This window comes from Neomonachus schauinslandi, chromosome 6 (genome assembly GCF_002201575.2).
Source record: "Neomonachus schauinslandi chromosome 6, ASM220157v2, whole genome shotgun sequence".
In the NCBI taxonomy this organism is placed as follows: Eukaryota; Metazoa; Chordata; class Mammalia; order Carnivora; family Phocidae; genus Neomonachus; species Neomonachus schauinslandi.
Window position 1 is genome coordinate 129,767,744 of NC_058408.1, and position 21,914 is coordinate 129,789,657.

The window sequence follows — 21,914 nt, forward strand, 5'->3', positions numbered from 1 at the left end:
TGGTTGACCCAAACATTCTTGAGCAGAGTGGTCTTTAGCTTCCAAGTGTTTGAATTTCTGCCAAAATTTTCTTGTGATTGAGTTCCAGTTTTAAAGCACTGTGGTCTGAGAATATGCAGGGAATAATCTCAATCTTTTGGTATTGGTTGAGACCTGATTTGTGACCCAGTATATGGTCTATTCTGGAGAAAGTTCCATGCACGCTCGAGAAGAATGAGTATTCTGTTGTTTTAGGGTGGAATGTTCTGTAAATATCTATGAGGTCCATCTGGTCCAATTTATCATTCAAAGCTCTTGTTTCCTTGTTGATTTTCTGCTTAGATGATCTGTCCATTGCTGAGAGTGGAGTATTGAGGTCTCCTACAATTAATGTATTGTTATCAATATGACTCTTTATTTTGGTTAACAGTTGGCTTATGTAGATGGCTGCTCCCATGTTGGGGGCATAGATATTTACAATTGTTAGATCTTCTTGTTGGATAGACCCTTTAAGAATGATATAGTGTCCTTCTGTGTCTCTAATTACAGACTTTAGTTTAAAATCTAATTTGTCTGATATAAGAATTGCTACCCCAGCTTTCTTTTGAGGTCTGCTGGCATGGAAGATGGATCTCCATCCCTTCACTTTCAGTCCGGATGTATCTTTAGGTTCAAAATGAGTCTCTTGTAGGCAGCATATGGATGGGTCCTGTCTTTTTATCCAATCTGCAACCCTGTCCCATTTTATGAGAGTATTTAGGCCATTCACGTTGAGATATGAATTAATTGTCATCATGTTGCCTGTGAAGACGTTGTTTTTATAGATTGTCCCTGTAAATTTCTGTTGTGTATATCACTCTTGGGGTCTTTCTCCTTTTATAGAACCCCCCCTTAATATTTCTTGCAGGGCCGGCTTAGTGGTCACATATTCTTTCAGTTTCTGCCAGTTGTGGAAGCTCTGCATCTCTCCATCCATTCTAAATGACAGCCTTTCCAGATAAAGTATTCTTGGCTGCATGTTCTTCTCATTTAGTACCCTGAATATGTCTTGCCAGGCCTTTCTGGCTTGCCAGGTCTCTGTGGATAGGTCTGACGTTATTCTGATGTTCCTCCCTCTGTACGTAAGGAATCTCTTCCCCCTAACTGCCCTTAGGATGGTTTCCTTGGTTCTAAGATTTGCAAGTTTTACTATTACATGCCAGTGTTGGCCTGTGTTCCTTGATCTTGGGAGGGGTCCTCTCTGCCTCTAGGACGCGAATGTTTGTTTCATTCCCCAGATTAGGGAAGTTCTCAGCTATGATTTGCTCAAAAACATCTTCTAGTCCTCTCTCTCTCTCCACTCCCTCCGGGATTCCAATTATTCTGATATTGGAACACTTCATGGTGTCACTTATTTCTCTGATTCTATTTTCATGGATTCTGAGTTGTTTTTCCCTGGCCTCCTCTTTTTCCCGTTTTATCTATTATATTGTCTTCCAGGTCACTTATTCATTCTTCTGCCTCACTTACCCAGCTGTTAGATTATCTAGATTGGATTGGATCTCACTGATAGCATTTTTAAGTTCTGCCAATTCATCTTTCATTTCTGCCCTTAGAGACTCTATGTTGCCATTAATTGATTTCTCCATTCTAGCCATTGTCTTCATAATTGCTAGCCTGAATTCCATCTCCGACATCTTGGTTATATCTGCATCCGTTTGTAAATCTGCAGCATAAGTCTTAATCTCTGAGTCTTTTCTATTTTGGGGGTTCCTCCTCCTAGTCATTCTGTTGATGGGTATTTGAGGGAATGTATAGAGTCCAAATTATTGACCAGAACCCAAGCAAGATGCACCTGTTTTCTTGGGATCTTAGGGTTGCTGGCCTCTTGTTTTCCCAGCCTGTCTTCTGGGGGAGGGGCCTGCCATGCTGTTACTCAGGCAACCCTGTTTGGGCGGAGTTGCCCTGCCCCCCTGTGGCGGGGGATGGGCTCAGCAGGAATCAGTTTTTGGGGCTTTTGTTCTCTGGCGGCTTTCCCTGGTGGCTTTCCATGTCTCTTCCACGAGTCAGAGCAGAAGAGACCGTTTCCAACCCTCTGCCTCAGAGCAGAGAGAGTGCAGTCTGTTCTTCAGTGAGTTCTCCAGGCCACACGGTCTCCATTTCTGTCCGTGCTGCTATAAACTGCAGTGTCCTGGGTTGTGCGCCCCTCCGCAGCGCCCCCAGTCCTGCCTCCAGGTTGGGGCACGTCTCTGCCCTTTGTGCTTCTAAAACCACCAGCCGCTCCCAGTTTGCCCGCGTGACCCTGCCACTCCGGGTTTCCGCCCCTGAGGTGCCCTAAAGTCCTTTCCCGCCGCTACCAGTCTGCGAGTCTGTGCCCCGTCCCCAGCGCGTGAGGCTGTCACTCCCTGGCAGTGTAGGATCCCCACAGCCAGGCACCCTCCCGCTGCCGTTTATCCTCTGGTATCTGCCCGTGGAATCAGGGCTCCCCAATTCGTACCTCAAAACCAACTGCCTGCAATATTCTGCTTGTAGAGATCCAGATCTTCTTACATCTCAGGCTGGTTTCGTGGGTACTCAGAATGGTCTGGTAGATATCCAGCTCAATTCCAGGGACCAGTTGAAATAGGGTCCCCTACTCCTCCGCCATCTTTCCTTCTCCCTGAAGTACATTCTTTAGAATTTTCTCTAGTAATGGTTTGTTGCTGACAAACTCAGTTTTGGAGCATCTAAAAATTTCTTTTTTCACCCCTACACTGAAAAGTATACTCACTGGGTATAGAATTCCAGGTGGTAGTTAGCTTATTTCATTACATCAGCATACTTTTTCTATAAGTGGACAGATAGTAAATATGTTAGGCTTTGCTGGCCATGTGATCTCTCACAACTACTTAATTCTACCATTGTAGTGTGAAAGCAGCCATAGACAATACGTAAATTAATGGGTGTGACTGTGTTCCAATAAAACTTGATTTGTAAAAACAAGCAGCAGGCTGGTTTTGGCCTACAGGGCCATAGTTTTCTGATCCCTCCTGCTCTACATGGAAGGTAGCTTTCCACTATTTCCTACTTATATTATTGCCACAGACAAGTCAGCTGTTAGTCTAGTTGAAATTCCTTTGAAATAATCTGTTTTTCTTTCTGATTGCTTTTAGGATTTTCTGTCTTTGGTTTTCAACAGTTTCACTTTGTTAAGTCTAAGTGTGGTTATCTTTTTAGGTATTCTGCTTGAGATTCAGTGGGCCTCTTGAATCTGTAAATTCATGTCTTCATCAGTTCTGGAAAATATCTCTTTAAATATTGTCTTACCCCACTCTCTCTCCTCTCTGAGGTTCCAGTCCAACATACACTGTATCATTCATGTCTTTTAAGCTCCCTTCTGTATATCCGGCTACATTCTAGATAACTTCTTTTGATCTATCTCCAGTTCACTAATTCTCTCTTCGGCTGTGTCCAATCGTCTGTCAGACATATTTATTTTTTACTTTTTAAATATATTTTCTCTTTTGAAGAAATTCTATTTCAGTCTTTCTCCCTTCTGTTATATTTTTTTGGTGTTTCCTGTTCTCCATAGATATTTTAGGATTGTCATTTATTTGTTATTTATTAAAACAGCACAGTTGTTTTAACTTCAGGTATTTACCAGCAAATGAAATCTTTCCATATTTAAACTTAAGTTTCCTTTAGGCAGAAGATCATTGATCTTTTCTTAAAATCCATCTAAAGTCATTGCCTAACAATATAAACTACTGCTAACCCTGACTTTTGAGAGTCATTCCATTAATTAGGAGTCTTTCTAACGGTGTAATTGAGATGGACATTTCATTTTATCCTGCATTTATTCCCCTTCTCTTCTTTTACAGAACCCATATTTTCTTTAGAGAACTATCTATGACCCCAGTCTCAGTCCATGTTTGGTTGGGTTGACTCTACAAGTGTAGGCATGTGACTTAGGCCTGGCCAATGACAGCTTAGAATCCTCCTGGACATAGTAATTGCCACAGGGGTAGAGACCCAAGTAAGTACAATGAATCTAAATTCCAGGACATTTTTTCATGGTGTCTTTCCACTAGGGTCACCATGAGGGTAGAAATATAAACTAGAGTTGCAGGAGGCTCTCTGTACACCTCACAGGAGAATCTGCATGGGAAGGGTGACAGCAGAGAGGAAAGAGAGCCAAGAGATGGTCACAAAACAAGGTCAGCAGCATCATGGGAGTCCCTAGATTCAGATGAACTCATTGCCCTTTTAGTTACATGCACAAAAATAAACAAATGAATAAATAAACACTTTTTGTTATTTAGACCTTTTAAGTTAGGTATTTTTTCATTTGTAACCAAAGGAGTCCTGACTAGTACAGTATCACTATGTAGCACTATGCCCTTCATTCCTGCAGTGCAATGATAATAATATTTGAAAACTGTATATCAAGAAATCACCATCTAGCATACCTTGTCTGTTTGAATCAGCAACATGTGGTAATTTGGAGAAAACATCATATGTGCCACAGGCTCTTCAATCTCAAGAAAATCCTCTACTTTGTAAGTTGAATCTTTAATAGTAAAAGAATACACAAAGCCATCCTAGTGACCAAAACAATGAGATAAACAAAGAAAATCAGTCTCAGTCAATGCAGAGTATACTTTCCATGTCAAACAAGCTAAGACTTATTGACTACCATCCACAGTTTATTTTTGGAAACATCATCAATGCTTACATTATCTAGAATGCCCTGTCTTATCTTTATTTAGGCAACTTTTAACCACCCTTCCTGGTCATTTCAATTTTATCTCTTGTGACACAAAATTCTGTGACCTAAAATTTTATGGATCTCTCCTTTCTTTGAATTTCTCTAGCATCTATCTTTTTTTCCCCCAAGTAATGTCTTCTTTAATGAAGTTAGAAATTTTTTTATTAGTTTCAGGGGTAGAATTTAGTGATTCATCTGTTGCATATAACACCTGGTGCTCATTACATCAAGTGCCTTCTTAATGCCCATCACCCAATTATCCCTTTCCCCCTTCCACCTCTCCTCCAGCAACGCTGTTTGTTTCCTTCAGTGTCTCTTATGGTTTGCCTCCTTCTCAATTTTCATCTTATTTTATTTTTCCTTCCCTTCCCCTATGTTCATCTGTTTTGTTTCTTAAATTCCACATATGAGTGAAATCATATGGTATTTGTCTTTCTCTGACTGACTAATTTCACTTAGCATAACACCCTCTAGTTCCATCCATCTAGCATCTATCTTTTTACCACTTTCTTCATTATACAGGAGGGTAGGGCAAATGAAGCAGTTCATTATGTGGCTTGTATATATATATATATATAGCAGTCTCCTTACTTCAAGGAACACTAGCCTTAATATATATTATTTAATCATTATTATATACATTTCTTTTGTCCCTAAATGACCCAAAGGTAGGGAGTGTGCTGTTTATTTCCTTTATATCCTCCTTTTGTGTTTCTTTCACAGTGCTAGAAAGAGGGCAAGTATCCCGTAAAAATCAGTTGGTTGGTTGGGTGTAAACAGATTTAGGTTCATTTAACTGTTCTCAAAAGGAATTTGAGCTGTTTCACAGTAGTGAAGAGGCTTTGGGCAAATTAATCCATCATTTCTAGATTGGATCTCACTATAACTAGAGTATATGCATTAGTGAGATGGCTGGGTTCACATACTTGGGAACTGGGGGATAAAACATGCAAGGTGCTTTCTCCAAACTCATCATCATTCTCCATTTCTCATGGAGTACATACTCCAACCACTCCTTTAAACTAGTTGTTTTTTTTTTTTTTTAAAGATTTTATTTATTTATTTGAGAGAGAGAGAATGAGAGACAGAGAGCATGAGAGGGAGGAGGGTCAGAGGGAGAAGCAGACTCCCCGCCGAGCAGGGAGCCCGATGCGGGACTCGATCCCGGGACTCCAGGATCATGACCTAAGCCGAAGGCAGTCGCTTAACCAACTGAGCCACCCAGGCGCCCCTAGTTGTTTTTTTTTTTAATTTTATTTTTTAAGTAATCTCTACCCTCAATGTGGGGCTTGAACTCACAACCCCAATATCAAGAGTCACATGCTCTACTGACTGAGTCAGCCAGGTGCCCCTAAACTAGGTTTTAAAAAATGTCAAGGGTGAGGGTTGCCTGGGTGGCTCAGCTTGTTTAGCACCTGACTCTTGATTTCAGCTCAGGTCATGGTCTCAGGGTCATGAGATGGAGCCCTGTGCTGGGTTCTGCACTGAGTGTAGGGACTGCTTAAGATTCTCTCTCTCCTCCTCCCTCTGCCCCTCCCTGCTCATGCTCTCTCTCTCTGAAAAAAATAAAAATAAATGAAAATAAAAGTAAAAAATGCCAAGGGTGGCCTTGAGAAGGACAAAAGTCATAAAAGGCCATAAATGCAGACTAAATGTAGGAGGTGGGGTGGCGGGGGTGGAGGGTGCCAGGGGAGAGGATAGTCTGTTGCAAGGTTGCAGGGGAGGGGGATGGATTACCACCTGAGTGTAGGTTTATGAGCTCCAGACTGCTTCTCATTGGTGGAGCTACATCTCTCACCCTGACATCATGGCCTAACTTCTCTCAGGGTCCTGGAAATGTGATCTGTAGCAATGGAAGAGAAAAAGCTAACAGTCCCACTAACAGATGTCTTGGGACATCTACCAGTAGACCTGAGATTTTAGTGTAGGTAGGCTCCGAACCTTAGCACTGATACAACACCATGGAAAAGCAATGTAGTCTGACCCCTTTTCATACTTAACTGAGGCTGCATGCTCTAATAAATGAGAGCAAAGACTTTGGAGTTTGACACATCTGGGTTCAAGCCTCAGCAACTCCATTTACTGGCTGGTGAACTCTGTAAGGCTTGGCTCCTTCCTCTGTATAAGGAGAATGTCAATATTCCTACTTGACAGTGTCATTATGAGAACTGATAAGATAATACAAGCAAAGCACTTAGCATGATGCCTGGTACAAAGTAAGCACCAAGTAAATGAAGGCCATTAATGCTAATTCTAATATGAACAATAACAGTGTAATACATGTAAGCTAAATGAGTATACACAAGGGGCTAAGCTGAAGCTTAGACAAAAGGTTCTATTTGTGTCTGACAACCCAATGTATTAAGTGTACAAACAGGCATGAAGTTGGGTGACAGATATTAGGTGTTCTGAGTTTTTAATTCTATTTTTGATTATTTGCAATAGTCTAGATATATGGCAGTCCATTATACTGTTCTCTCTACTTTTATATATATTTGAAAAATTATCCATATAAAGAGTTTTATAATTGTATCAAAAAAGAAAACAATTTTAATTAATAATCTGACAGAACCTGACATCCCAAATTATGACTCATAATAGTAAGTAGCAGCAAATGGAAATTGTATATATTCTTGAAAGCAATTAATTTTGAAGAAAAAAATACATTACAATTCCAGAAATGAGCACTCCTCCCTTCTGATATACCATGGTGACTGGACTGATAAGATTTCTTCCCTCTTTTGGAAAAGAAAAACAAGGTAAAACAGGTGACATATAATTAAAAGTGCAATACAAAGTAATTAATCTCTTGCTTTCCTAGGACTATTCATTTCTCTGTAATCCTTTCCAAAAGTCAACTTCCTATCAGAATATGTGCTATTATGCTTTCCAAACAATGAATAATAAAAGCTGCTCAGCATTGATTATTAATGTAAATCACATGAGTTTTTTAAAGTTCTGTATCATCAGATCTGTGTAACTAACATTATAGAATTATATAGCTAATATATTTTCTTATTTTAGGAAAGCACTGTCAGAGATTTTAAGATGTCAGGAAAAAAATAAAACCAAACCTAACTTATTATCAAGCTCCATACTTAAGATTTGTACATTTTATGGTATGTAAATTCAAACCTCAGTAAATAAATAAAAGTGGATAAAAAGAAAGTAAAAAGAAAAAATGTTCTATAAGAATAATTGTTATTAATAAAATATTGTCCTTGGGGGAAAAGAACAAAAGAATATTACCTTTTATGTAGATAAACCATGAGAACTATAAGATCAAAAGCTCAGAGAGCATCCATCAAATTATTTATTTACTGTATACTACATCTTGGCATTTTGCCAGATGCTAAGAGGCATGCTGTCCTTTCCTTCAGACTATTTACTTCCCAGCAGTTCCTTCTTTTCCAATCCAAGTACCACTAGAGTCCAGGTTCTTATGACTCAAGGCGTAGTCTAGGAGCTGGATGCTTATAGCCACCTGCTTCTAGGATCGTCCTTTCTTGAATGATGGCTAAAATAATCTGCCCATGCACAATTCTATTTGGGGTACATCCCCATTCAGGAGTTTTTGAGGTCTGTCCACTATCAGCTTAATTGAGTATAAACATCTTAGCTGGACATTCAAGGTCAGACATGGCATATATGTCCCTTTGTTCCCCACCAGCCCTGTGTAACACTCCATGCTCCAGACAGACTGGACCACTTCTTGTGTCTTAACCTTCCCCAGTTTTTCTTGTCTCTGCAGATGCCATTGACCAAAACTCAACCTACCCTCATCTGCCTGTGAACCCATCCTGCAAGGGCGATTTCAAATCCACCTTCAAAATGACTTAACTTGGCCTGTTTCCCTCATTTGAATTCCCATAGCACTTTCTTAAGTTTTGCTTTAATAAAATTATCTTAATCTACCTGGCTATAATTATCTACTTGTTTAATTCTCTTTAATAAAATATAAATCCCTTGAGGGTGAAAATTATAAGATCATATATTTGCCATTTATGTCACCTCTGAGGCACCTTGCTTAGTGTCTTCCACATTGTAGAGGTTAGACAAATATTTATACTAAAGCATTTATAAAATACCATGAAAATTATTAGGAATAGTATAGAAGGAAATAGTAAACAATATATGACTATACATGATTAAGTCCTAAATTGTGTATAACATATTACAGATGTGACAACAGTTTGGAAATGAGAAACATTGCTTTTGAATCACTTTACAAACACATATAGGCAGTAATTTACTCTGTAGCAATCTCTGGGATTAAACTTTGGAGCCAAAGGATAAGTAAAACATAGTTCCTGACTTTAAAGAATTGATACCTGGTGGGAAGACAGACATGCACAAAGGAAATTGTGAAAGCACAGGATGAGGCTCTAACAAGGGAGTGACTCTGATGGATCCCACAGAGGGGCACCGAACTTTTGCCCTAAGGTTGGGATGGCAGTGTGGATGCAAGGTTAGAGAGAACATAGCCTGGAGGGTCCAAGTGACAGTAAAGGGAAGCCACGGTGGGGGCAGGAAAGTCAAACCTAATGGCCCCAGTGAAGTCTGAGTCAGGGAATGGGAGCAGGACTAGACGAGGGGTACTGTCCTGGGGGAAACTTGCTGTAGGAGGTGGTATTGAGCTAGAAGCTCAAGGATTCAGAGAGTCAATTAGCAAGGGAGTGAGCTAGGAGTCAGGTCTGTGAAATGACAGGAAGAAATGAATCAGAAAACTCATCCTGGGGAGTAGAAGGAAAGAGTGTGAATGGAGAAGGAGGATCAAATTAAAGAGGGCTTGGAATCAAGGCAGAGCAGCCCTTGAATTGCATGCTGAAACGGTCTTTAAGGACAGTTTGGCAGGGATGAGATGCCTGCTTTGGGTTAGCTGTAGATTAAGGCCAATTAAGTCAGTCCTAAGGTTGCTGCAGAAATCAAAATGTGAAAGGATACAGCATAGGAGCTAAGAACTTGGACTCTAAAGTCTTAGTGCCTGGGTTTAGGTATCAGCTCCACAGTTTACTAGTTATGTGAATCTGGGCATTTTTCTTAATCTCTCAATGCTTCCATTTTCTCATCTGTCTCATGGAGATGAAAATATATCTCTTTACAACGTATTTTGAGAATTACATGAAATATACATACAGAGTATAGCAGAATGCCTACAGCCTAGTACAGTCAATAAGCACTAGCTATGAGGAACACCCACAGGACTTGGTAACTAACTATGGGATAAAGGAAAGAAAGAATCAAAGATGGCTCTAAGAAGGAGAAAAATAGGGAACAAACATCCATCTTCACGTGTAAAACCATCACCAATGGCTACACTTCTAGGAATAATGAAGTAAAGCAGTTTCTCACCCATTGGTACTTTGTCTTCTATCTTATTAAGTAGAGTCACCTTCAAGGTTTCTCCATTAACCATTAAAAGATGACCCTCTTCACAGCCAACATATAGGTCACTTGTTGGAGTCCAGCAGTGCATAGATGGGTGAAGCAAAGGATATAGATCATCTTTAGGCTTCAGGGAAAGATCAGAAACCTTGTGTTAAGACCGCATGCATGGTTTAAGAGCCAGAGAAATACCCAACAGAATAACTTCCAGAAAGAAACAAATGATTATGGACCTATGTATATTCATTGATCCTGCCATTTGCTAAGAGCTAAGTGTACTTATCCTTCCTTGCTCCATTTATCTCTCTATATTTTATTTTATTTTATTTTTTAAAGATTTTATTTATTTATTTGAGAGAGAGAATGAGAGAGAGCACATGAGAGGGGGGAGGGTCAGAGGGAGAAGCAGACTCCCTGCGGAGCAGGGAGCCCGATGCGGGACTCGATCCAGGGACTCCAGGATCATGACCTGAGCTGAAGGCAGTCGCTTAACCAACTGAGCCACCCAGGCGCCCTATCTCTCTATATTTTAATTCAGTAAGACTATATAAGATGGTTTTGCCAGCACAGAGTTCTAGTGTCACAGATTTTCATGAAAATTTTGAGTAGTAACTTCTACACTGTTTCTTGGTAGAGTTTTTTGGTGTCTTGAATCTACGGAAGTCAGTGTCTAACTAAGATCACCCTTTTTGAGGAAGACTTTTGTCATCGTTTCACCCTCCTGATTCTGCAGTGGGGTGTGGATATGATTTTCCTTGAGTGGCTATGGAGAGTTTGGCCTAGGTCCTTTGCTTAGTTAGCTTTTATGGGAAATGAGAAGAGGACACTTGCCTGATTCTGGTGGCCTCTCTAATGTGGTTCATGAAACATCCTACGTGATTTTGATACCATGGAAAACTCAAAGAGAAACGCACAAAATCTATGGAATGTGCCTAAAAGAAAAGTTGGCTTTGGGGAGTAAAAATAATATGGACAAGGATCTAAGACAAACTTTTCCTGTAAAGGAAAAGGCAGTGAATATTTTAGGCTTTGTGGACCACATAGGTCTCTGACATATATCCCCATTATATTTTTAAACACCTCTGTAAAAAAGTATAAAAGAACATTCTTAGCTTGGGGCCAAACAAAAGCCTGTCATGGTTTGTTGATCTCTGCTTTAGATTGTAATACCTCAGTGGTATGTCCCCTGCAGCTTTAAATACTTATGTCCAGCAGGGGAGGGCCCCCTTTGTCAGCATGGAGCAAGTCTCCTTTTAAATATAGGCCTACCTGTTCTCCTTCCTGGAGGTCAAGGCAGCTGTGGCAGCTTTTTAGGGCATATGCTCCTCACAGCACTGATTAAAATTCTGAATTCAGGATATCATAATAATAGCACTCCTTCCTTTCTATTTAAACAAGTCAAACATACTAGTTTACTTATTTATTTATATTGAGAACATAACATTTAGTACTATCTGAGCTTTTTGTTATGCTATAGCATTATTCAGAATTACATTAGCTATAACATAATGCTTTGCTTTCTTTAGGATCCTTACACCCATTGGAACAGAAAACATTTTTACTAAGCTATTGGCCAAATTAACAGAATTTTTTAAGTTCCTTGAGAGTTCCATGTTTATTGCATTCTTTTGTTCATGTTTTCGTTCATCTAACAAATATTTATTGGACACTTAACTACATTCCAGGTGCTGTTCTAGGCACAGGGATGTAGCAGTGAACAAAACAGACAAAAAATTCCCTGCCCTCATGGGGCTTACATCCTGGTGAGGGGAAACAGAATAAAAATAAGTTAAGAAGTTAAATATATAGAAGATTATATGTTGAAAAGCACTATGGAGAAAAATAAAGCAGAAGTTGGGGAATACTGCAAATCTATATAAACAGTCGTTTTTCCATTAAAAACTCCTCAATATATGCAAGCCACCTTTCTAATAATACTCAATTATTTGAATAATGTATTATATACTATTCTTTTAATTTAGGACTGGTTTGTAGATTCAAGGTAAAGCAGGTGTGGTGCTGTCAAAGTGACTATTTCTACTAGATTCTCAACAGATATAAATTTGTTATGTAATTGATATTTAAACAAACATTTATTGGATGTTGGTTATATACCAGGCACTGTGCCAAGTCCTAAGGGATCCCTCTTCTCAATAGGATGATCACTTGTTGAGGGAAGAAGAAGTATCAACAAATATCAGAATCAGAAAACATGGTAGGTTATAGCAGAGGGGTGTTAAATATTATGGGAGCATTGATGAGAAAGCACGTGGTTCTTCCTGGTGGAGTGAAGGAAGTGTGGAGAGAGACTTATCATTTGGAATGGAACCTGAAATATGCCTAAGGCAAAAACCATACATAGCAGCAGTCACCATGATAATTCTTTAAAAGGATATATTGACTTTGGTCAATGATTGATCTATTTCATGCCCTCATAGCCTTGGATTGTTAGAAAATAAATACTTGATTAATAATGTGGCCACCCTATGGATGGGCCAAAAAGGAGGGGGGGGGGCAAAACCACCCAAAAGGATTAAACTGCTGCTGATTAATGACATTTTTGTAGTATCTAATTGAGATTTGACTCATAGGGAAGAGTTACTCACTGAATGCCATTATTTAATCACCATTATTTAAAAGTTTCTTAGGTTGTTTTGATGACATCTAACCTTAGGCTATATATCACAAAGGGACAGACTCTTCCATTATGGCAGTGGGTTCAAAAATCTTTTAAAAAACACACATATCTTGTTCTCACACCAGTGGATCTATGTGTATGCAACAGAAGGTGAAGATTTAAAACTTGAACTTTTCTGCCTTATTATGTTAAACTAGTATTGTGTTTGACTTTTCTTACTTTAAGATAAACCTGGGCTTATCTTTCTATTACTCTCTTTCATCAATAAATATGTTCTGTGCCACTTAAAAATGAATGTGATACAATATGGATTATGTGAACAGAAACAATAGTTTTTAATTCCAAAAATTTTAAAAATTTTAAAAGAAAAATGTGCCAGTAGTATAAAAATATTTGTTGATAATATCACCTCACTGTTTAGCTTTCTGGAATCATAAATCAAACATTTTGATCACCTGAAGACCAAACATGAAAAATTAGAATCCAACTTAATATTATGGCTTTAAAAAATATGTTTCAGAATACTTGTTTATAAAAGGAATTCCTATATAGTGACTTCTGTTTAAAAAAAAAAAGGTAGATGGAAAAAGAAAACTGGACACTTGAGATTAAATTCATTATCTTGGATCCAGTTTCTGCCCAGATAATATCTGCCTTTGATTTCCCCCATGCTACTGCTAGATACTGTTTCTCATGCCTTAAATAAGTTGTGTAATGTGATGCAGGCCTATTTAAAGGCGTATAATGTGCCTTTATAGTGTTAGCTACAAGAGACATAATGGGAGTATTTAATATTTGTGATTTTGTAAAAGTCCATAGCCTGTCAATTTTTAAGACTCTTATTTATATAGCTCAGTTCATTACTCATTTCTTTGCCATTGGTTGGTAGCCACATCATAAGAAATGTCATTCAAAGGAAGGAACAGAATAAAGACATTTGAGATCTATTTTTGGTTATGCTTTCACTCACTGTATAGACATTAATCAATGTTTTAGCCATTTTTTTCACCTTACTTATCTATAAGATGAAAAAATAAATATTGGAAAAATGAATTTGTAAGTAAATGTAAAGTATATGGCTTTATTAACATTCCTTGTGTGATTTTAAAATGTAGAACTTTAGCATTAAATTTCTGTTTTCAGAAAAAGGTTAAAATGCACTGAGTAAAAAAATCCTAGGAAACAAATATGTCTGTTTATTATGAGCATTTTAAAAAATGGTGGCTCCACATTTAAGTATTTAAAGAAGGCATTTTGTAGCATTTTTCAAATGACAGACAGATGCCTGAATTTTACATATTTTAGGTAGGGTTCATCCTGTTGTGCAAAATGTGAAAGACAAGGGCTCTTACAGAAATTTATGGCAGAAGAAAAGATTCTAGATGGTTGAAAATGTGGGTTCCTAGGCATCAAATACTAACCACAGCAGCATTTTTTTTCAAGTTGTAAACCTTGATGGCTGATCTATTTGTATTTACTTTGCTGCCCCATTGTGGCTGAGTGTGGTTGTATTTCTAAGGCTAGGATTTGTGCTATTAAAAAGAATTGGTCATTTTCTGTATTTAAAAAGTGAACGATGATCATCCTTTAGAGGAAATACTAAGAGCATACACAACCTTTTCTCTTGCTTGCCAGAAATTTTTAATAAACTAATTACCACTGAGTTATTTTTAACATCTATAGCTTAATTCTCTGCAGTGGTCAAAATATTTGGGAGCTTCTACTTCCTTTATCCTTGGCTTGGAGTTTTAACACAAATATTAGCATAACCTAAATTCGAGAGGCTAAGCAGAATCAAGCTCTTGTTTCCCAAAGGACCTGCCTGTGCTATCTCTGCTCCCTGCCTACCCCCTGACCTGCACCTGCACCCCACTCCCCCCTCATTTTCTGTGCTGCAGCCACTACAGGTAGCTTCTCAAACACACGGATTTAGTTTCTTTCCCCCAGGGCTTTTGCACATACTGCACCCTCTGCCTGAACACTCTTGACCCTGTTTGTAGCACTGAACCTCCTTGTCCTTCGAATCTTAGGGTAAGTGTTGTCTCCCCAGCGGCCTTCCTTGACCAGCATATGTTAATCTCTTCCTCACGTCAACCCCCTCCCATTTATCCCATTATAATAATTACCACATTTTGCAATGATTTAATGTATGTCTTTACTTTTGGTGGTGTTGTTACTATCTCCCTGATAGAATGTAAGCTCCAAGGGTAGAGATTATGCCTGGTTGGTCATCATGAGATCCCACTGTGTAAAACAGTGCCTGCTACATAGGAGGAGCTTGATAAATATGTTGAATGAATGAGTGTGTAGCTGTTAACAAACTCCTGTTTGAAACTTTCTTCCACTATTTTCCATGGCCTTCTTCTTCTCTCCTGGATTTGTTCCACTTCTGTGTTCCTTGTCAGAGTCATCTTCTAACTCTCGATTCTTGGCAAATCAGTTTCCTCTCTGGCTCTCTCCCCTGACACCCTTACTCTCCTTTCTATCATCCCTCCCCCACTCCAGTGCTCCACTAACCCTTCTATGGTAATGACTCTGGCATCAGTGTCTCTAGCCCTACATTCTCCACCCCAGCAATAGGTCTGCTTGCCCATCTTCCACCCGGCATCTATACCTGGATGCCTTCCCAGCACCCCAAATTCAATATGTCCAAAACTGAAATCAGGTCTGGGCTCCCTCTTTCTGTTATCAGTGCCATCCTTCCAGTTAACCAAACTCAAAACTCCAGAGCCTTTATTTCTTGTCATCTCCAGGGCAAATCTGTATTGAAAACCAGGATGATCCTCTCTATCCTGCATGTCTCATGGGATAGTTATGAGAATCAAATAAGCAAACAGGAAGAGGTGCCAGGTAATTACCCTGAAAGTTTCTGCCTCTTCTCCTACTAGCCCAGCAATGGCTGACAGTGGGAGCACAGGTCCATAGATAAGATCCTTGGGCAACGAGGTGGGGAAAATTACATCTGTTTCATCAAAAAATGATCCGTCTTCCATAGGTAGTTTTATTGACCTTTAGAAAAAAGAGAAATCAGAATAATCAAATGAACAAAAACTAGTCAGTGATATAACTATTATATATTGGTGATAAAAAAGGTGGGGAAGTATTATAACTTGTAAAAAACAAACAAGCAAACAAACCAGATAAACGCCAAAGAGTAGATTTAAAAATATATATCACAAAAGGACAATAATGCAGTTATAAATTAAGTACATAGGAATTTTCTAAAATTTTCAAAGTTAATATCTAAAGCAGGAATTATACATTTGAACACTGGCAGGACCAGGCAAATGAGCTGTGGCCAGGTGGGGGCTATGGCAAATGGGAAAGTGTGTTCCCTCCTCTAGGTGGTGTAGGTGACACTCAGTTCCAGCCAAGAGAGTTTGTTGAGAATTCTGGCTCCAAAATTTCAAGAGACTATCATAATCTGGATATTTATGAGAAATCTCTCAAATATTAAAATTTGGCAATTAATTCAAATAAAAATCAATGGGGGCCAAAATAAACATATAAATCTTCCTCTATTTATGATGGGGTTATGTCCCAATAAACAAATATCCTAAGTCAAAATGCATTTAATACCCCTAATCTACTGAACATCATAGCTTAGCCTAACCTACCATAAATGTGCTCAGAACACATACATTATTTGGGCAAACTGCATTAGTTGCCAACTCACAGTTGGGCAAAATCATCTAATACAAGGCCTATTTTATAATAAAGTGGTGAATATCTCAAGTAACTTGTTGAATACTAAAATGAAGGTAAAAAGCAGACTGCTTGGAAGGTACAGAATGGTTGTCAGTGTATAGGTTGTTTACACTCATGACCATGTGGCTGACTAGAAGCTGCAGCTACCACTGCTTAGCATCACAGAAGAGTATTCTAACACATATCTTTAGCCTGGGAAAAGGTCAAAATTCAAAATTTGAAATACAGTTTCTACTGCATGTGTATCACTTTGGCATCACCCTGAAGTTGAAAAATCTTAAGTGGAACCATCCTAAGTCAAGGACCATCTGTATATGTAGGTTGTATTCAGCTACCTTTGCAACCTCTGATATCAAGAGTTCATTTTCAGGGCACCTGGGTGGCGCAGTCAGTTAAGCATCTGACTCTTGGTTTCGGCTCAGGTCCTGGTCTCAGGGTTGAGAGATCGAGCCCCGAGTCTGGCTCTGTGCTCAATGTGGAGTCTGCTTATGACTCTTTCTTCCTCTGCCCCTCCCCCATCTCTCTCTCTCTCTCAAATAAATCAATCTTTTTTTTAAAAAAAGAATTCATTTTCAAATCTACCATATGTCTTTTAACCCATAATGTGGTTATAAAGGGGTGTTTGAAAAATTCATGGCTTTATGCATTAAATTCAAAATTTCATTGGTTATGTTTTATGTATGATAAATAATTTTGAAAAATTATCATGTAAAAATAGTATCTACTATTCAAATTAAGGCTTGAGTGTTTTCTAATCCTGCTTGCTTTCTGAACCAGGACAATCCACTCACTTTGCCTCTCACTTCAGTTGCTTATAGAAAAATCACAATTCAACATTCAGAACTAGATGAGAATATTCAAGGCAAGCAAAAGGAGAGAACGCTGAGATAAATTATTTGCCCACCTGGCAAGGATATGATAGAGACATTACCCATTTTATGAATGTCTCTGCCTAGAGACAGATTTGACTATTCATTGGGTTCTTATAAAAAAAGAAATTGAGACACAAAGAGAACTGAACAAAAAGAGGTTCAGTACTCTTTGTTTAAGGGCTAGGTTTTACCCTAGGTTTTACTCTAGGTTTTCAGGCTCTCCAGTTAGACAACTTTACATTTTTCTTAAGAAGGCAACTTTTCGGGGGAATCTGGGTGGCTCAGTTGGTTGGGCGACTGCCTTCAGCTCAGGTCATGATCCTGGAGTCATGGGATCAAGTCCCACATTGGGCTCCCTGCTCAGCGGGGAGTCTGCGTCTCCCTCTGACCCTCCGCCCTCTCATGTACTCTCTCTCTCTCTAATTCTCGCTCTCTCAAATAAATAAATAAATAAATAAATCTTTAAAAAAAAAAAAAAGAAGGCAACGTTTTGGAGGGTGGGGGCAAGAAGGCGGAGGAATAGGAGACCTAAATTTCGTCTGGTCCCAGGAATTCAGCTAGATAGGTATCAAACCATTCTGAACACCTACAAACTCAACAGGAGATCAAAGAAAAGAATAGCAGCAACTCTCTGAACAGAAAAGTGACCACATTCTGGAAGGTAGGACATGCAGAGAAGTGAGTCCGAGGTGATATTCGGGAGGATAGACGGCGGGGGAGGGGGCCTCTGTCGGCCGCTACCAGCAAGTGATAGAGCAGTGGAGCACAAAATCGGAACTTTTAGAAGTCGGCTCTGCTGAGGGACATCACTCCAGTGGCTAAGCGGGGGATGGAAGACTCACTGGGACAGTGTGGTCTCGGGACCCTCGGGGGTCACAGAAGGACCGGGGGTGCCTGAGTGTGGCAGAGCTCCCAGGTATCGGAGCGGGGAAGCTGGCTGCAGAGACAGAGCTGAGGAGCGGGCTCTCAGCTCGGGGTTGCCATAAACTGTGATCCGTGGTACAGTCGGGCCACTGCTCTTCCAGCAGGGACCCATCAAGCGGCAGATCCGGGGAGACGCCCCTTCCTGCCCCGGGAGGAGCAGTGCGGGAGCGCACCGCAGGGATCTGCTGGGTTTGGAGACTCCACACAGGGTCAGGTGCCAGAGATAGAAACGCTCGGTCACAGGCCGGGTGAGCACAGAGTGCGGCCAGAGACCGGGAGACGGGAGTGACTGACTGCTTTTCTCTGGGGGCTCACTGAGGAGTGGGACCCCGAGTTCTCGGCTCCTCTGGGGTGGAGATTGGGAGGCCGCCATTTCCACTCTCATCCTCCAAAGCTGTACGGAAAGCTTGCGGGGAACAAAAGCTCCCGAGAGCAAACCCGAGCAGATTACTTAGCCCAGACCGGCAAGGGCGGGGCAATTCCGCCTCCGGCAAAGACATTTGGGAACCATGGCAACAGGCCCCTCCCCCAGAAGATCAGTGAGAACAGCCAGCCAAGACCAAGTTTATCGATCAATGAGAATGGCAGAACTCCAGCGCTAGGGGAATACTGCACATAGAATCCATGGCTTTTTTACCATGATTCTTTAGTCTTTCAAAGTTAATTTTTTAATTTTCTGTATTTCTTTCTTTCTTTCTTTTTCTTTTGAATTTTTCTTTTTCCCTTTTTCAACCAACATCTTAGAATCCCTTTTTTAAAAATCTTTTTTATTTTTCATTTTTACAGTCATATTCTATCCCTTCATAGTAGTTAACCTTATTTTTGGTATATATATAAGTTGTGCTCTCTTTAAAATTTTGGGATACAGTTGCTTCTTTTTTTTTTTTAAGATTTTATTTATTTATTTGGCAGAGAGAGAGACACAGCGAGAGAGGGAACACAAGCAGGGGGAATGGGAGAGGGAGGAGCAGGCTTCCCGCCGAGCAGGGAGTCCAATGCGGGGCTTGATTCCAGGACCCTGGGATCATGACCTGAGCCGAAGGCAGACGCTTAATGACTGAGCCACCCAGGCGCCCCAGGATACAGTTGCTTCTAACAGACCAAAATACACCCTAAATCTCTACTGTATGGCTTTGTTCTAGTCTGCTGCCTGATCACATTCTCTCCCTTTGTTTTTTTTTGTTTTTGTTTTTTTTTTTTAATTTCTCTTTTCTTTTTTCAACCAACTTCTTATCAATTCCTTTTATAGTCTTTTATAATTTTCATCTTTACAGTCATATTTCGTCCCTTCATCGTATTTACCCTTATTTTTGTATATATATAAGTTTTTCTTTCTTTAAAATTTTGAGAGGCAGTTTCTTCTAATAGACCAAAATACGCCCAAAATCTAGTGTGTGGCACTGATCTATGCACCAGCCTGATCATATTTGATCATATTCTTTTTTTTTTCTTTTTTCTTTCTTTCCCTTTATTTTCCCCCAGTTTCAGGTCTCTTCTGATTTGTTTAGTGTATATTTTTCTGGGGTCATTGTTACCCTGTTGGCATTTTGTTCTCTCAGTCATCTATTCTCTTCTAGACAAAATGTCAAGACGGAAAAAATCACCTCAAAAAAAAAAAGAACAAGAGGCAGTACCGACTGCCAGGGACCTAATCAATACGGACATTAGTAAGATGTCGGAACTAGAGTTCAGAATGACGATTATAAAGATACTAGCTGGGCTTGAAAAAAGCATGGAAGATACTAGAGAAACCCTTTCTGGGGAAATAAAAGAACTAAAATCTAACCAAGTTGAAATCAAAAAGGCTATTAATGAGGTGCAATCAAAAATGGAGGCTCTAACTGCCAGGATAAATGAGGCGGAAGAGAGAATCAGTGATATAGAAGACCAAATGATGGAAAATAAAGAAGCTGAGAAAAAGAGAGATAAACAACTACTGGATCACGAGGGCAGAATTCGAGAGATAAGTGATACCATAAGACGAAACAACATTAGAATAATTGGGATCCCAGAAGAAGAAGAAAGAGAGAGAGGGGCAGAAGGTATATTGGAGCAAATTATAGCAGAGAACTTCCCTAATTTGGGGAAGGAAACAGGCATCAAAATCCAGGAGGCACAGAGAACCCCCCCTCAATATCAATAAAAATAGGTCAACACCCCGACAACTAATAGTAAAACTTATGAGTCTCAGAGACAAAGAGAAAATCCTGAAAGCAGCTTGGGACAAGAGGTCTGTAACCTACAATGGTAGAAACATTAGATTGGCAACAGACATATCCACAGAGACCTGGCAGGCCAGAAAGGACTGGCAGGATATATTCAGAGTACTAAATGAGAAAAATATGCAGCCAAGAATACTATATTCAGCTAGGCTGTCATTGAAAATAGGAGAGATAAAAAGCTTCCAGAACAAACAAAAACTAAAGGAATTTGCAAACATGAAACCAGCCCTACAAGAAATATTGAAAGGGGTCCTCCAAGCAAAGAGAGATTGTAAAAGTAACATAGACCAGAAAGGAACAGAGACAATATACAGTAACAATCACCTTACAGGCAATACAATGGCACTAAATTCATATCTTTCAATAGTTACCCTAAATGTAAATGGGCTAAATGCCCCAATCAAAAGATACAGGGTATCAGATTGGATAAAAAAACAAGACCCATCAATATGCTGCCTGCAAGAGACTCATTTTAGACCCAAAGACACCTCCAGATTGAAAGTGGGGGGGGTGGAAAACTATTTACCATGCTAATGGACAACAAAAGAAAGCTGGGGTGGCAATCCTTATATCAGACAAATTAGATTTTAAACCAAAGACTATAATAAGAGATGAGGAAGGACACTATATCCTACTTAAAGGGTCTATCCAACAAGAAGATCTAACAATTGTAAATATCTATGCCCCTAACATGGGAGCAGCCAATTATATAAGCCAATTAATAACAAAAGCAAAGAAACACATCAACAACAATACAATAATAGTAGGGGACTTTAACACCCCTCTTACTGAAATGGACAGATCATCTAAGCAAAAGATCAGCAAGGAAATAAAGACTTTAAATGACACACTGGACCAAATGGACTTCACAGATGTATTCAGAACATTCCATCCCAAAGCAATGGAATACACATTCTTCTCTAGGGCCCATGGAACATTCTCCAGAATAAATCACATCCCAGGGCACAAATCAGGTCTCAACCAAAAGATTGGGATCATTCCCTGCATATTTTCAGACCACAATGCTTTGAAACTAGAACTCAATCTCAAGAGGAAAGTTGGAAAGAACTCAAATACATGGAGGCTAAAGAGCATCCAACTAAAGAATGAATGGGTCAACCAGGAAATTAAAGAAGAATTTAAAAAATTCATGGAAACAAATGAAAATGAAAACATGACAGTTCAAAACCTTTCGGATGCAGCAAAGGTGGTCCTGAGAGGAAAGTATAGCAATACAAGCCTTTCTCAAGAAACAAGAAAGGTCTCAAATAGGGGCACCTGGGTGGCTCAGTCGTTAAGCGTCTGCCTTCGGCTCAGGTCATGATCCCAGGGTCCTGGGATCGAGCCCCGCATCGGGCTCCCTGCTCCGCGGGAAGCCTGCCTCTCCCTCTCCCATTCCCCCTGCTTGTATTCCCTCTTCTGCTGTGTCTCTCTCTGTCAAATAAATAAATAAAATCTTT

General features: G+C 39.7%; 1 protein-coding gene across 1 annotated transcript in view; it reads right to left on the minus strand.

Annotated features, from left to right (window-relative positions):
* Positions 1-21,914, minus strand: part of CFAP43 (cilia and flagella associated protein 43) — a 113,828-nt gene that overhangs the window by 78,040 nt on the left and 13,874 nt on the right. Inside the window, 4 exon segments of the mRNA XM_021699696.1 lie at positions 4,407-4,538; positions 7,376-7,443; positions 10,058-10,217; positions 15,587-15,737. Of these exon segments, the coding sequence (XP_021555371.1) occupies positions 4,407-4,538; positions 7,376-7,443; positions 10,058-10,217; positions 15,587-15,737 (511 nt within the window).